The sequence below is a fragment of the Epinephelus fuscoguttatus genome, linkage group LG3 (assembly GCF_011397635.1).
Source record: "Epinephelus fuscoguttatus linkage group LG3, E.fuscoguttatus.final_Chr_v1".
In the NCBI taxonomy this organism is placed as follows: domain Eukaryota; kingdom Metazoa; phylum Chordata; class Actinopteri; order Perciformes; family Serranidae; genus Epinephelus; species Epinephelus fuscoguttatus.
In genome coordinates this window covers 40,412,305-40,427,366 of record NC_064754.1, presented here as the reverse complement: position 1 = coordinate 40,427,366, position 15,062 = coordinate 40,412,305, and the positions used below count along the sequence as shown (strand labels likewise).

General features: G+C 42.7%; 1 protein-coding gene across 2 annotated transcripts; it reads left to right on the top strand.

Annotated features, from left to right (window-relative positions):
• The first annotated feature begins 406 nt into the window (after positions 1–406).
• crmp1 (collapsin response mediator protein 1) lies at positions 407–14,049 on the top strand. 2 transcript variants are annotated; one of them, XM_049572414.1, is made up of 14 exons: positions 407–909; positions 2,742–2,830; positions 3,019–3,203; positions 3,323–3,487; positions 4,053–4,114; positions 4,212–4,292; positions 5,244–5,312; positions 6,514–6,634; positions 6,764–6,920; positions 8,740–8,881; positions 8,976–9,146; positions 11,454–11,633; positions 12,419–12,584; positions 12,742–14,049. In XM_049572414.1, the coding sequence occupies exons 1-14, from the start codon at positions 559–561 to the stop codon at positions 12,831–12,833; spliced, it is 2,031 nt and encodes a 676-aa protein (XP_049428371.1). In that variant the 5' UTR covers positions 407–558; the 3' UTR covers positions 12,834–14,049. The 2 variants fall into 2 exon arrangements, with proteins under 2 accessions (XP_049428371.1, XP_049428372.1); XM_049572415.1 differs by lacking the exon at positions 407–909 and adding an exon at positions 1,400–1,742.
• Positions 14,050–15,062: the final 1,013 nt, after the last annotated feature.

Here is a 15,062-nt window from a genome sequence, read left to right as displayed (position 1 = left end):
ATACCTGCTGCAGCCTGAAGTCTCATACCTGCAGGTTGCACACATTCAAGGCTTTCTTGCAAGTTGCAATAGACCAGCACCCCCTGTATGTGGTCAGCCCTGAAAGCACATACACCATTTAACAATCTGTCTTTCCCTCCCTCCAGATGTGGGTTAAAGGATGACACATGCTGGTTTAATCCTCTGATGGTGTGACCTGCTCACGCACAGCCCCCCACATTAAAGGATGGGTGGTAGGGAGACTTGCTTTCCTTTTATTTATCTGTATGTATGTCTGTGTATGTGCACGTGTGGTTATTAACTAGGCGTTTGCATACTGAAACTAGTTCACTGACACTCCACCACCCTCTAAACTGGAGCACTGCATCATTTCACTTGCATGTGTGCGTGTATGCGTTCATAGGTAGCCCGGAGAGAGCCGCTTTTCACAGTTCACAGCATCAGAGCGCGCTCGAGGGGCGGGGCCGTCAGTGACCCGGTTAGACGTAAGGCAACCGAGGCTTCTGTCTCCATCGTTTCAGATTTTGGGGGGAGTCTCCGTCTGCTGTGGAAGCCACAATGTCTGACTGCAGAAGGCAGTGGAACCGGGAGGATGAGCTGCCGGTGTACCTGGCGGGGCCGATCACCACCGGGCCGAACCAGCGGAAAAGCTACGGGATGTTCAGCTCCGTGGAGGGGGCGTTTGAAAGCAAGACCATAGACTTCGATAACTACGCAGTGGGAAGGAAAGGGAGCCGCACCCCGAGAAGCGGGAGCCGGGAGAGGGTCTTGGACGATGGGGTCACCATCGATAAGGCGTCCAGCGAGGTCCGGGAGGGGTCACTGACCAACTCACCCGGGGACACAGACGATGTGCGCCCCGGTGTTGAGATTAGATTTTCCTCGGGGAAGGAAAGCCCAAATGGGGAGGTAGGACTCAGGATTTTGCTTCTTGGCTTTTTTTCCCCTCTGGTTGTCTTGTATAGATAGATTTCCCTAAAATATGATTGATAAATTAAACAGAAACAAACACGCCTGTAGACTGGTAGAGAACTACTGGCCTAATTAGAGGAAGAACAAAGACTATTGGTTAATGACTGAAAGCATAAATTTGAATAATTAAGTCTTGATATGTGTTGTGTTAGCCTAGAGCTGACATCCCCTCAGGAGTTGTTCTTCTGATACAAGTCTGCATAAATGATGAAGTTTTGTGCTGCATTGCAGTTTGGCCATTTTGGTTTACGACTACGTAGCTCGTAAAAAATCTCCAAAAAGATGCAAACGCACGCTGACACAGTGAAGCTCCTCTCAGTGTGTGGTGCTGAACCGGACAGCTCCAGACAGCGTCTCTCTCTGTATTGTTTTTCTGCTCTCACGTGAGCTGTTTATGCGCGTGTACAGGGGGGTGTGATGTAGCCTACACCGTCTTTCTCGGTGCCGTGAACGCCACCGGGCAGGCGCTTGCTTTCCGCACGCGCACGCACAGGATCGTCAGGTCTTGTCACGGCGCGCGCTCCACGCATCCCGACGCAGCCGTAGCCTTCGGCGGCGGATTCATCGCTGTCCCTGTCTCTCTCTCTCTCACACACATACACGGAAACAATAACCAACACATATCGGGGGAGACAAAGGGGCGCAGAGCGCAGCGCAGGGCGCCGGAGTCATCGCAACCCGCTTCTGAGTTGACTGCCCGGGGGCAGAGCGACAGAGAGAGCATGTCTGGGACCGGTTACCAGGGGAAGAACAGCATCCCCCATCTGACGGTAAGAGACCCGGCCTGGTCAGCGGCGTTGGCTGGAGAGGCTCTCCGCTTGTATGCAAATCCCTGCCGCCAGTGCCGGCAGTGAAGGGATTAAATTCTTAGTGAGGCGGCAAAGGGCAGAAGGCCCTCCTACAGTTTCTCCTGTGTGAAACAGCAAACCCAAGATGGAGAGGTGACAATTCTCAGTGTCTGTGTGTCAAATCGAACGCCTGGTATCACTCAGAGCCGGACAGTGTTGTGTAATCTCGCCGCCTGTCAGAGGGATTAACTCGGTTGACGTGACGGTGCAGGACTCGCACAGGAAACAATGGCTTGCATAAAACAACACAAAAGTGTGAGGCTGGATTTGTGCAAAGATTCATCCCTTTTCAGCTATATTAAAGCATGCACTCTGCAGAAAGCCTCTGTCATTTTTTAGAGTAATATCAAATCCCAAATGAATCCAAAGGCCACTCACAATTTATATAACTAAGCATTACATGTCATATTGTAACAGCGAAGAACACATACTGTTTTCACATTCCTCCTTTTGTTAGCATCCTTGTTGGTTAAAGATGCTGAGAATTCAACAGGGCTGTCAGCTGCCTTCATCTCAAACCATGGGTGATCACTGGTTACCATGGAGATATAACATCTTCCTAAAGCTGTTGCTAGGCACTCTGCATGGTGGTAGAGGGTGTGGACACATAGTAGTCTGAGGAAAAGATGTGCTTTTTTAACACTGCTTTTAGATATCTATCTGATTGTGCTTATAATATCATCCTACCTGCAATGAATGCAAATGAAAGAGGAAGCATACAGCACTAATATTAGCTTTTGTGAGACCCCACCCATGCACAGCGTGTCTCTCCGCTCTCATCCACTGCACCGTCATAATATTACTCTAAGGTCAAGGATTACATAACGGATTGTGCAACAGCTTGTCAGGATTGAATTCAGCCCCCTTTGTACCTCTCCCTCTCCCTCCCCCCCTCTCTTTCTCTGTACTCCTCCCCTGCAGAGTGAAAGGCTGTTGATCAAAGGAGGGCGGGTGGTCAATGATGACCAGTCTCTCTATGCAGACGTCTACATTGAGGATGGGCTCATCAAGTGCGTATATAAAGAGTTAAAAGAAACATAAAAATGTAGATGTGCAAAAAAAATGCAGTTGATAATGATTTCACTTCACTTATTCCCCCTCATATTCCACAACCTGTTTTCATCCACGCCCAATTATTTTCCTGCACTACACTTTATCCCATCCCATCCCTTCTCTACATGCATCTGATCCTTGGCAGGCAGGTGGGGGAGAATCTGGTTGTACCTGGGGGTGTCAAGGTGATTGAGGCTAATGGCCGCATGGTGATACCAGGAGGGATCGATGTCAACACCTGTCTGATGAAGCGTTACCTGGGCACACAGCCTGCTGATGATTTCCTGCAGGGCACCAAGGCTGCGCTTGCTGGCGGCACCACCATGATCAGTGAGTGTGGATGCCGAGATGCACGCATGCAGTCACAGTAACCACATCTTCATTCAAATGTTGAAGAATATTAATTGCATTCTTTCCATCTTAACCTTTGACCCCCTCGCACCTCCCAGTTGACCACGTGACCCCCGAGCCTGGAGAGAGTCTGCTGGAGACGTTCGAGCACTGGCAGGAGGCTGCAGATAAAAAGGCGTGTTGCGATTACTCCCTGCACGTAGACATCCCCCAGTGGGATGAGAGTGTTAAAGATGACTTGGAGCTGCTGGTGCAAGAGAAAGGTGTGTCACTTTTTAGTTGCTCCATAACATTTCAGCACTATGGTCTTTGCTGTAATTCTCATTTCAGTTCCATGTTCATCCTTCTTTTGGACCCATTTCACAAAAACAATAGGGACAGATTTAGAAACAATTTGGCCCAGTGTTGAATCCTCTTACAGCGAAGGCACGGCGAAAATCCATTGTTCTCTACAGCGCTGTCATGGTGGTAGTATTTGAATTCTACTTGTAATCTGTTTTAAGTAAAAAATCACTTTACTTCTGGGGCAGGCTACAAAATAATTCAGTAACAGAGCCAAGGCAGCTGCTTGTGTGACCAGCTCCTTTCCAAGATAAATTTGAGAGTTGTAATTCTTGGCTCAGATGTGAGACAAAAACAAGCTCTGGATGCTTTGTACATCAGGCGAGATGGTGGATCACTTTCTGTATTTTGCAGCTCGAAGTTTGCCTTTTATCTCCTCTTTATTTATTGCATTTCATGATACAATATTTTGGCTACACTCAAATTGTCTTTGTAATCCTTGCTACTGAGTTTTCTTGTTATGAATACATTTTCCACTGTTGTCAGGTGTCAACTCCTTCCAAGTGTACATGGCTTATAAGGACATGTACCAGATGTCGGACTCTCAGGTGTGTTTCATAATCACTACTACTGCACTAATTTCTCATGTAAATCTGTGAATTTCTTTCACTATTAATCTCTTTTTTGGACTCATCCCTCCCTCAGCTCTATGAGGCATTCTCCTTCCTGAAGCAGCTGGGTGCTGTGGTGTTAGTTCATGCTGAAAATGGAGACCTGATTGCTCAGGTAAGTTCAACATGACCTCCTCTATTTTTGTCTTTAAGTGCCCACCAATACCTCTTGTAACATCATCATCACCTTTTAGTGTTTTAACCTCTAGACAGAGCAGTTTACTATGGTGAAATAGCGAACTATATATAATGTCTAGAATAAATCATGCCCAGTGTTCTACTTTTATCGTCTTTCAACCTCCACTGCAGTTGAGAGATATTCTACTTACATAACTCCAGCTCTCACACAGAGAGAGAGGATTAATGCTGCCGAAACCGCTGAGCATGACAGGTTTTTTCATAGACCACCCTGGCTGGTGATCGTTATTTTACTAATGACGATGATGTAACGGTGATTAAGATGGCGAGAGCGAAGGTGCTGATAATGCTGACAGCGGTGATGAAAAGTGGTAGTCGCGGTCACGGAGATGAAGGTCCTGATTAAGGGGACAATTAAGGCGGAAACCATGATGTATGTGAAGATGAATGAGGGTAATGAATGATAATGGGACTGCTGATGAATAATAATGACATACTTGTTGCTATAACTGTAATGGAAATAGAGAGATGGGGGATGAAAAACCTTTAGAAGCACCAACCCACTTGTGAGCACATTATTAAATTATAAAAAAATCTGAAAGAAAGGAGAAACAGAAAGGGGGTGGGGGTGGTTTTCATCTCAATTTTGCCATTCTCCAGACAGTGCTGTCAGAGGCACAACAAGTGCAGCCAGCTAAAGCTCCCCACAGTGCGTTGGCATTCTAGGATTACAATGCACACTTTAGTTTCTTTGATAATATGACAGACCATGAGATTTTCATTTTACAGCCATGAGATAGCAGCGAAGGCACTGCAGAATATGCAAAATGGGTAAAACATGATTTGACAGGTACTGTATGTATTGCTGACAGTTATTATAGTGGGCATGAAGATAATTATAATTAAATTAAGTTCATTTGTGTTTCAGGAACAGAGAAAAATCCTGGGAATGGGAATCACCGGACCTGAAGGCCATCCTCTGAGTCGGCCTGAAGAGGTGATATCATTTTTGTATACTCCATTAACGTATCCTCATACAATGATCATATAATATTCTATGAATTAGGACCCCATGAATTGGCGCCCCTACCAGTTAGGTTTGGTTTCGGAGAAGAATTGTGGTTGGGCATCATCACATTTTGTACTTAATGTAAAGAAAAATAAAGTTACTTAGGTTAGGTTTAGGAAAAGAATCATGGTTGTGCATAGTGACATTACATACTTAACATGAAGTTACATCCTTAATGTAGAGTTATGTGGGTTAGATTTAGGGTTAAGTTACATCGCTTAGGTTTAGGAAAGTAAAGTTTAGTATGTAACTTGACACACACAACCATGATTTTTTTCCTAAACCTGAGCTACATAACTTTATGTTAAGTACGTAACTTAACATTAAGTATGTAAATGACGACCCCAACCATGATTCTTTTCCTAAACCTAACCTACGTAAATTCACTTTCCTAAACCTAACCCATGTAATTTTACAATAAATATGTAACTTTATGCTAAGTATGTAAATGACAACCCACAACCACGATTCTTTTCCTAAACCTAACCTATATAAATTTACTTTCCTAATTCTAACCTACATAACTTTACTTTCCTAAACCTAACCCCTTTATGTTACGTAGATAGCATTACGTTAAGTATGTAACGTGACACACAGACCCATGATTCTTTTCCTGAACCCTGCCTACATAGATTTACTTTCAAAAACTTAACCTACATAATGTAATATTATGTAAGTAACATAAGGTTACATAGGTTAGGTTTAAGGAAAGAAAACTGGTTGGGCATCACCACGTAATGTCATGTTGTCACATGTAATGACATCGTACCTTAGAATAACTCAAATTTCACTTGGTTTTACACTGGTCTTCTGGGGGAAAGTCCTGTGTCTGTTTGACCCATCCACCCCAACCTGCATCCTTATGCAGAGTTTTGCTCTTTAAACGACTTCCATCTTTACTCCAACTTTACATCATTTACTTCCATCTCATGTAATCACAGTCATCATGATTACGTGGGTTATATTTGAATTGTGGTGCATAACTTTTTGTAGGTATATGTATAAGCAGTGCATGAGAACAGCCTGAACCCATCCATCCATCCATCCATCCATCCATCCATCCATCCATCCATCCATCCATCCATCCATCCGTAGGTTTTAATGTTTTCTTTACTCCCTCTCCATGCAGCTGGAGGCTGAGGCAGTGTTCCGTGCCATCACTCTTGGTAACCGTGTAAACTGCCCCGTCTACATCACTAAGGTGATGAGCAAGAGTGCAGCTGACACCATCGCCCAGGCCCGTAGGAAAGGTCAGCCTCTCTTTCTTCTCACCCAAAACATTTCAGCCATTTCATGTATCTGATTCTATTTTAATGACTCTTTCTGAACATGTACTTTTCCCATCCTGACCTACGCTGCCTCACTATCCTCCCATCCAGGTTCTGTAGTTTTTGGGGAGCCGATCACAGCTAGCCTGGTCACTGACGGTTCCCACTACTGGAGCAAGAACTGGGCCAAAGCAGCTGCTTATGTGACCTCTCCACCCTTGAGTCCTGACCCCACAACCCCAGACCACCTCAACACACTGCTGTCTTGGTACGTCTTAAACCTTTTCACCAATGGATGCACATGATGCAATCTAAGTAAATGCACCAAAGTCTCCTTTTAATCCAAAGCCCCTGTGTTTTTTGGTATGTGACGATCATGCTCTGAGAAGCCTGACTAAATATGTAGCCTTCAGTATATTTCATGAACACTGGGACTTGTAAAAACTTTTTTAATTAATGAGGGTAGCGAGAGCAGACCAAGTGTTTAATTTAGTTATAACCTCTGCAGAAAGTGAAATGCAAATCAGCTTTATGACACCAAAGGTGACACCTACAAGGATCTAACTCTCACTCTTTGTCCTTAGATATTAGTTTGGCATTCATGCCACAAACAACTGTTTATGTAATGCACAGTGTCAGAACAGTTTCAGTGAAAAAGATAAACAGATGGAGAGAGGGTGAAGGTGTGTGTATGAGGAGAAGAGGGACAGAAAGTGGAGGGAGTGACTTAATAATGGATAAGCACTGCACTGCATCATTTGCAAGTCACTGTAACTGCATTTAATACTTCATACTATTATACTTTAGACATACATTTATACACGTATAATGTATAAAGTATACCAGTGTATGTATACTGTTATCAGTGCAAAACAAATACATTTTATTTCAGTTTTAACTCATGAGTGTCATAGAGAGGGATGAAGTGCCCCAGACCAAACCCACCTCACTTCTCACTTCACACACTCATACACAACAGCACATCCTGATACACTTTTGACTGTCCCCGATTCCATAAATAGCACAGGAACTAGAATCCTTCATCATCTGTTGCCTTGGCTACCAACAGCCTGCCTCCTCATCCTCCTCCTCCTCCTCATCATCATCATCATCACTCCTCCTCTCTCCACCCTTCCTCTGCAACTCCAGCTTCTCTAGGCGGGTCCGTGCTGTCACACCAGTGGCGTGATACTGCTGGTGTCTTTGAGCGTCTGCTGAGGCGACAGGGTGTATATTTAGGTTTTTTTTTCCCGAACAAAAGAACAATACTTTTCCTCTCATGTCTGCCATGCTCGTTATTTCCATAATAAGTACTCTCATGGCACTGGGGCCGATGATCCCAAAGCTCACTATCATGAAGTAATCACTATAATTAACGAATGACTAAAAGGCCTCAGATGAGAATTTATCCTAATCATAGCTCTTCAAATCCAGCCTCTTGTATATTAACAGGTAAAGGGACTATATATGTTGATAGCTTTCTGATGATGCAGTCTCTCTTGTGTGTGTGATGTGGTCTAGTTAAGGCTGTAGGGACTGGTACTGCAGCTGCATTGCATCATCCGGACTAGTTCAGCTGGCTGTTTTTTTTTTTTTTTTGCCCCAGGCCATAACATGACTTGTTCTTTAACTCCGATGCTCAATGAGGACACCTGATGGCTGAAAGTAGAAATATCCGTCTTTATGTTCATCACAATTGCTTGAATGTGAATATTGTCTTGAACCATAGACAATATTCAAAGGCTAGGCTATGCACTTTTGATCTTTTCCCGTCCTGCTGTAATTATTTACACTGACCTCATTCCAATCACGCCATTACATTACCTAAAATGGCATGCTTTGAAGACCATCTAATTTTTTTTTCATCTGAGCCCTTCTGTCCCCACTACTCTTCAACACACGCCCTCGTCTTGAAGTGATTTGTGCAACCTCCTCTTTTAACTGACCTTGTGATCACAAAGATTGAGCTGCCTTCAATAGGTCGAGGCATTTCAAAATCCTGCGATAAAAAAATATAACAATGTACAGGTTAATCACTGCAGTGTGAAGTCTGTGTTGATAATAATCATTTTGTTGCCTTGATCCAGTGGGGACCTCCAGGTGGTGGGCAGCGCCCACTGTGCGTACAGCACTTCCCAGAAAGCAATCGGTAAAGATGACTTCACCCTGATCCCAGAGGGAACCAACGGAGTGGAGGAGAGAATGGGTTTTGTCTGGGACAAGGCCGTGGTGAGCGATAAGGACATATTTATATGTGTTTGTGTCTTTTGTAAAACTCTGACAGTGAGTTTTGACTCTAAACGCCCTCTTCTCTGTCTCTCAGGCCATGGGGAAAATGGATGAAAACCAGTTTGTGGCAGTAACATCTACCAACGCTGCTAAAATCTTCAATCTGTACCCACGCAAAGGACGGATAGCAGTGGGTTCTGACGCTGACATCGTCATCTGGGACCCTGACAGCATCAAAACCATCACTGCCAAACTCCAGCAGTCGGTGAGTAAAAATAATATAGGAGAAAAGAGATAGGAAATATGATAAAAGAAAAAAGGCAGGATGGATAAATTGTTGAATTGAATTCAAGGGATAACAGGGTAATGAAACTGATGTTCTGTGATCCTCAAATGCTGCTTTGGTTGAGGGAGCAGAAGCACATAAAGGAGAGGAGGCAGGAGAGAAAGGTTCATCTGGGAGATGGCTGTGTGTGAAATAGGATTAAAACCAAAAGCAGAAACACAGGAGGTGAAGTAGGAACCTGAAATGTACTTTGAAGTCGGAATATATTATTCAGTCAAGCCTGGCATTACTGTGAGTGATATCATGGCATATTGCACAGGTGTGGTATCAGAGTAACACAATACATGCATTACATTAGATACAAGGATACACAGCCTGTTTAAAGAAAATTGAAATCCTATTTGACAAGTGCATAAAGGGTTTATCTTTAAATGGTCAGTTTGATCGTTTTTGAAGAGGCATCTGGCCATGCAAATGGTTTTTGGAACTTTTTCTTTTTGGACAATGACATTGAAGTTTCCTCAATAGAAAATAGTTACAGTAAAAGGGTTTCATAATGAGTTCTGGGTGTTATTGTGTTTTGTAAACCTTCGTTTAGAAGAGCCATATTCTGTTAAACACTTTTGTATTGGGTTGGCATCAGAAATCTCCATGACCAATATTTCAAACCTGAGACAAATAAAACAAAAGCTCTATGCATGGCAAGATTCACTAAGAGCTAAGTATGGAAACATGTTCTTTTGTTCTTTATGCAATTTAAGTGATCCCAGCATTTCAATTTTTTTTTTTGAAAGATATGTTTGAGGGTTTTTTTGCCTTCAATAGATAGGACAGCATTAGCATGAAAGGGGGACAGAAAGAGAGGGGATGACATAGAGTAAAGGGCCATGGGTCGGAATCGAACCCTTGGCCATTGCGGCAAAGGCAAAGGCTTTGTACATGGGGTGCCTGCTCTACCAGGTGAACTACTGGGTGCCCCCCAGCATTTAAATTTCAAGAGAAAACAACACATTTAAAGGAACAGTTCATCCCCAAATCAGAAATACATATTTTCCCTCTTACCTGTATTGCCATTTATCAGTCTAGATTGTTTTGGTGTGAGTTGCTGAGTGTTGAACATATCAGCTGAAGAGATGTCTGTCTTCTCTCCAATATAATGGAACTAGATGGCACTCAGCTTGTGGTGCTTAAAGAGCCAGAAAGTACATCTGAAAAACTCAAGAGCAATGTCTCTTTCCAAGAATCATGACCCAGTTACTCAAGATAATCCACAGACGTTGTTGTGAGCAGTTTCATGTAGGTGCTATTTTGTTTCCACCGGACTACACCTGCCAACCGTAGCACTGCACAGAGGAAAGCATGCTTCTACTCAAAGACAAGAGGCTCGTGCTTGTGACAGTGTGAGATGAGATGGCATCATCCTTGGCTGAGCTGTAATGTTAGCTAGCTCAGTGATTCTAGGTGAACTAGCAGTAGATGCACTCTTCCCTCTCCATATTGGCACGGTTAGCGGATGTAGTTTAGTAGAAGGAAAATAGTTCCTACATAAAACTGCTCACAACAAGGTCTGTGGATTATCTTGAGTAACCAGGTCATGATTTCTGGAAACAGACATTGCTGTTGAGTTTTTTAAATGTATTTTTTGGCACTTTGAACACCACAAGCTGAGTGACATCTAGTTTCATTATACTGGAGAGAAGGCATCTCTATGACTGATATCTCCAACACTTGGCAACTCACTACAAAAAAAAAATCTAGATTGATAAACAATGCTGCAGGTAAGAGGATAGATATGTGTCTTTGATTTGGGGGTGAAATGTCCCTTTGAACTCAGCAGCATGGCCTCAGAGGTGAAAATTGGCCTCGAGCAATGTGACACAATACAGTGACGACATTAGACAGTGAATAATGTATTTGGTCTGCTGCAGTGCTCTATAAAGCCCTAATCCAGACTGGTGCCAGCTTTCGGTTATAATCCCCCTTCACCCCTCACCCATTCTTTGCTCCCATCTCTTTACCCATCCCCCTGTATTCACACTGTCGCTCCTCCTATATGCCCCAAGCCTCTCACTTATTCATCCCCCATCTTCTCAAATGCTGCATTTTACTGCATGTATTAAACCCTCTGACACAATGCTTGCTGAAATAGCACAGTGGGCCGCGACTGTGCAGTATATCTGTTCTGATTGGTGGAGGGGGGGACTGAATGAGCTCTCCGTCGTTTATCGGCTTAATTCCCTTTTCACACATTTCTTTGTCTTGTATGTTTTATCACTCCCCATGCAGGCTGCAGAGTACAACATCTTTGAGGGTCTGGAGTGCCGCGGGGGTCCAGCGCTGGTGTTGAGTCAAGGTCGGGTGGTTTATGAGGAAGGCAAGCTGCAGGCCCAGCAGGGCACCGGTCGATTTATTCCCCGCAAGCACTTCCCAGACTATGCTTACCAGCGTATCAAGTTCAGGAACCAGGTATTGTAAAGACATTTCTACAGTAGGGGTAAAATGTGAAATTTAAAATTCCAGCTGGGCAGTCAACACCCAGTTATCGTTTTTCATAACTGTCATCGAAAAAACTTAAAACAATACATATTAAATACACTGATTTATAATTGTTTAATTTGGTTTTGTGTGCATTCAGCAACTTAATACATCCCAAACAAACAAAAACAAACAAAAAATTGTAAGTCATCTTCTCTAAAAATAATGCACCAACATTGGCTCATATAGGACTCACACCTCAGTCCCCTGTGTGAAAGTCCTGTGCTTGACCCACTCACCCACCACATTTTACTCTCTCCATAGACTGTTGTGCTCTTTATATCACGCCACCTGTCCTTCTGGCAGTACATTTGTAATTTTTCCATGTAAATTTACCACTTTAATCTCAGAGAATACCCAAACTTGGCTCATACTTGCCCTAACCCTGACCTTTTTGCCCTAACCCTGACCGCTGCTGACCTTGCAACACTACAATTCTTTATCTATAATGATATGTTTTGACATGTTTACCATTTTTAAAAGATTGCAGCTTCTGGGATTTGAGTATTGCACTTGGCGATATTGAGATTTTGTTAATATTTTGATAAATTGTGCAGCCCTAGCAGAATCCTTAATAATGTGTCTTAGGGATGGATGTAAATATTCGAATAGCAGCAGTGTGCAAGAAGACAAAGACATTCCAAAAGATTTAGATTTGTTTTTGAAGAATTACTAATAGGTTTGTTTTATGTTCGTGTCTCTGTGTTTCTGTCCAGGTGACGTGCAAGCAGGGCGTTACTCGGGGGCTGTATGATGGCCCTGTGTATGATGTCGTTCCTACCCCCAAATATATTACTCCTTCTCCATCAGCCAAAACTTCACCCACCTCTCACCAACCACCACCGATACGCAATCTTCACCAGTCCAACTTCAGCCTATCAGGTAACAGAAATAATATATTCAATCCAGCGATGCTTTTAATGTGTTAAATGGAGGAAACTGTAAATGTCAAGTATGATGTCAAGATGTTCTGTATTAAATAAATTTCTAATATTCAAGTAAATAAATCTAATGTTTCAATTTTGTCTTCATTTCCCAGGGGCACAGATTGATGACAACATCCCTCGTCGATCTGGTCACCGCATTGTAGCACCCCCCGGTGGTCGCTCCAACATCACCAGCCTTGGTTGAACACTTGACTGTGCACAAAGTGTGGTTGTTGTGGGGTTTCACCTCTTGAGTGTGTGTGTATGACTGAGAGTGTGAGCACAACTGGCATGAATGAATACCTTTGTATTTTTTCGGTACAAAGGTAACACGCTCTTTTTAGACCTTTATGATTTTTATCCGTTCGCCTTGAGTCACAGAGAAGAAGCACATTAATACTTCCAATTAAAAGAATAGTGTGATATACAATCAACCAGGTCGTTCAAAAAGACAAAAAAACTCAACAGGCTCACGACTGAGGCGCTCACACACACACAGATCCAGTGTGGGACCCCCTTCAAGCACCCAAATATGACCCTGGTGTTATGTCATAATGTTGTTACCTCCTTTCCCATGAGCATGACTTCCTCCTTCTTCTTCCTTACATCCCACGTCTTACTGTGTGGGTCTGCTCAGACACGGTGCTCCCAGCTGAAGAGAGAACAGATTTCTCCCTCCTGCATCTGTTTTTCAACATCTCAGCAGTATTTGTTTCAATGTGGCTAAAGTGGATCAGTTATACATATTGCATGGACACGTCTTTAGATGTTGCACTACTTGTGGTTTATTGTTGCCATGGAGGAACACTTCAAATTGTACTCAAGGCACATTTGTATTCAGCAGCACAGACATATTCTTATACTGGTAAATGTATGCTTTGGACACATAATGACATTCACTGTGGATAGAGCCAGCTGTTACTAGATTCAAAACACATTCAGTCATGTTAACATTACTGTGAATTTCAATAAAAGCAATGCAGTGTCCTCTCCACCGTCAGATCCTATATGCAAATGTGTCAATACTCTTCTATAAAGTGTGAACAGTAGATGAGCAGTTGGAACAAATACAAAAATGGCTGTGCACTGAAAAATGAATTCCTAGATTGCTGTACCTACATAGAGTTTCACTGTAAAGACTTGATGATGTGTGTGATAGTTTTCTGCCAATCACTCATGCCAGAAATAGATCTTTGTTGTAATGACATGCTCGACTCACTGCTGTAAAAGGGCTTCAGCTCCCACCCCTGCTCTTTAAAACTTCACCGAGAATCTTTTTAAGCCGTTTTTCATTTTATTTGATTGATTCTGGATGTTTTCTTGGTACATTTAGTGTTTCTATGCCACTCTGTTTTGTTGCTGTTGTCTGGTGTCTCCAATGGAACCACTAATGATCAATAAAGACTTGACTGTTGTCAGAAAATGATGGTAAGACAAACATTCCTGAGAGTTTAATGCCAACTGTGTCCTTTCCCATGCCATGTCTTTGTCTTTGTTTGCTGAATTTCTCTGGCACAAATCATTTGCGCCAATTAATCCTGTCAAGTTAAATTTGCAAGTGCTTCAGCTAGGACAATATGGGTTCAACACATGGCCCCTGAGACACACACACACACACACATACACACACCATGCAAAAGGGAACTTATACACACCAGGTGGGGTGGAGTGTGAGGGATAAAATACCAAGTGCCACATTTATTTGGCATTGTTGGGGTGCTTGATTTGCAATTAGAGCAGCCCAGATTATTATGGCATAATAGACTGCAATTATTTAGATATGCACATGCTATGCTCTATGCTAGAGTAGGCAATCATGCACTGCCATGTGGAATAATCATTAGTAAATGTAATCATAAAAAGTTATTTAAAAAAAAGTAATAAAGGTCATAGTGTAATATGTCATAAAAAGCCACAGTATAGTACATCATGTCATACATAATGTCATAGTACGTCATAAAACACTATTAAAATTTCATAAAAAGTTCTATACGTCGTAAAAATGTCATTGTATGTTAAAAAAAAAGTCAGTAAAAAAGTCATAGTATGTCATAAAAATGTCATAAAGTCATAAAAAAGTTAGTCAGTGTGGAAACTTTTCCTCTGCGACCCTCAATGATATACTGGCTCCCTAAAATGGTAATGTTTCAAAATGCTCTAAAATAGTCCGTTTAGCTTGTTGAGTTTCTGACAATTTCTCCTGAGGTAAACAGGCGAATGGCAGGTAACCTGCAGGTAACATATTATGATAACTAACATTAACGATGGTAGATGTATTAGAACTCGCAAACTGGCCCATTTTCATCATGGAAGGCATTTTGAGCATATCTGAATGTTGGGGGATGGGGCCCCCCTAAATATATATCTGATTTTTTTTCCCCCTCTTCTTTCGGCTTTGCTCAACATGGGCGGAGTTGCTCCAAAGCTGCTGTCT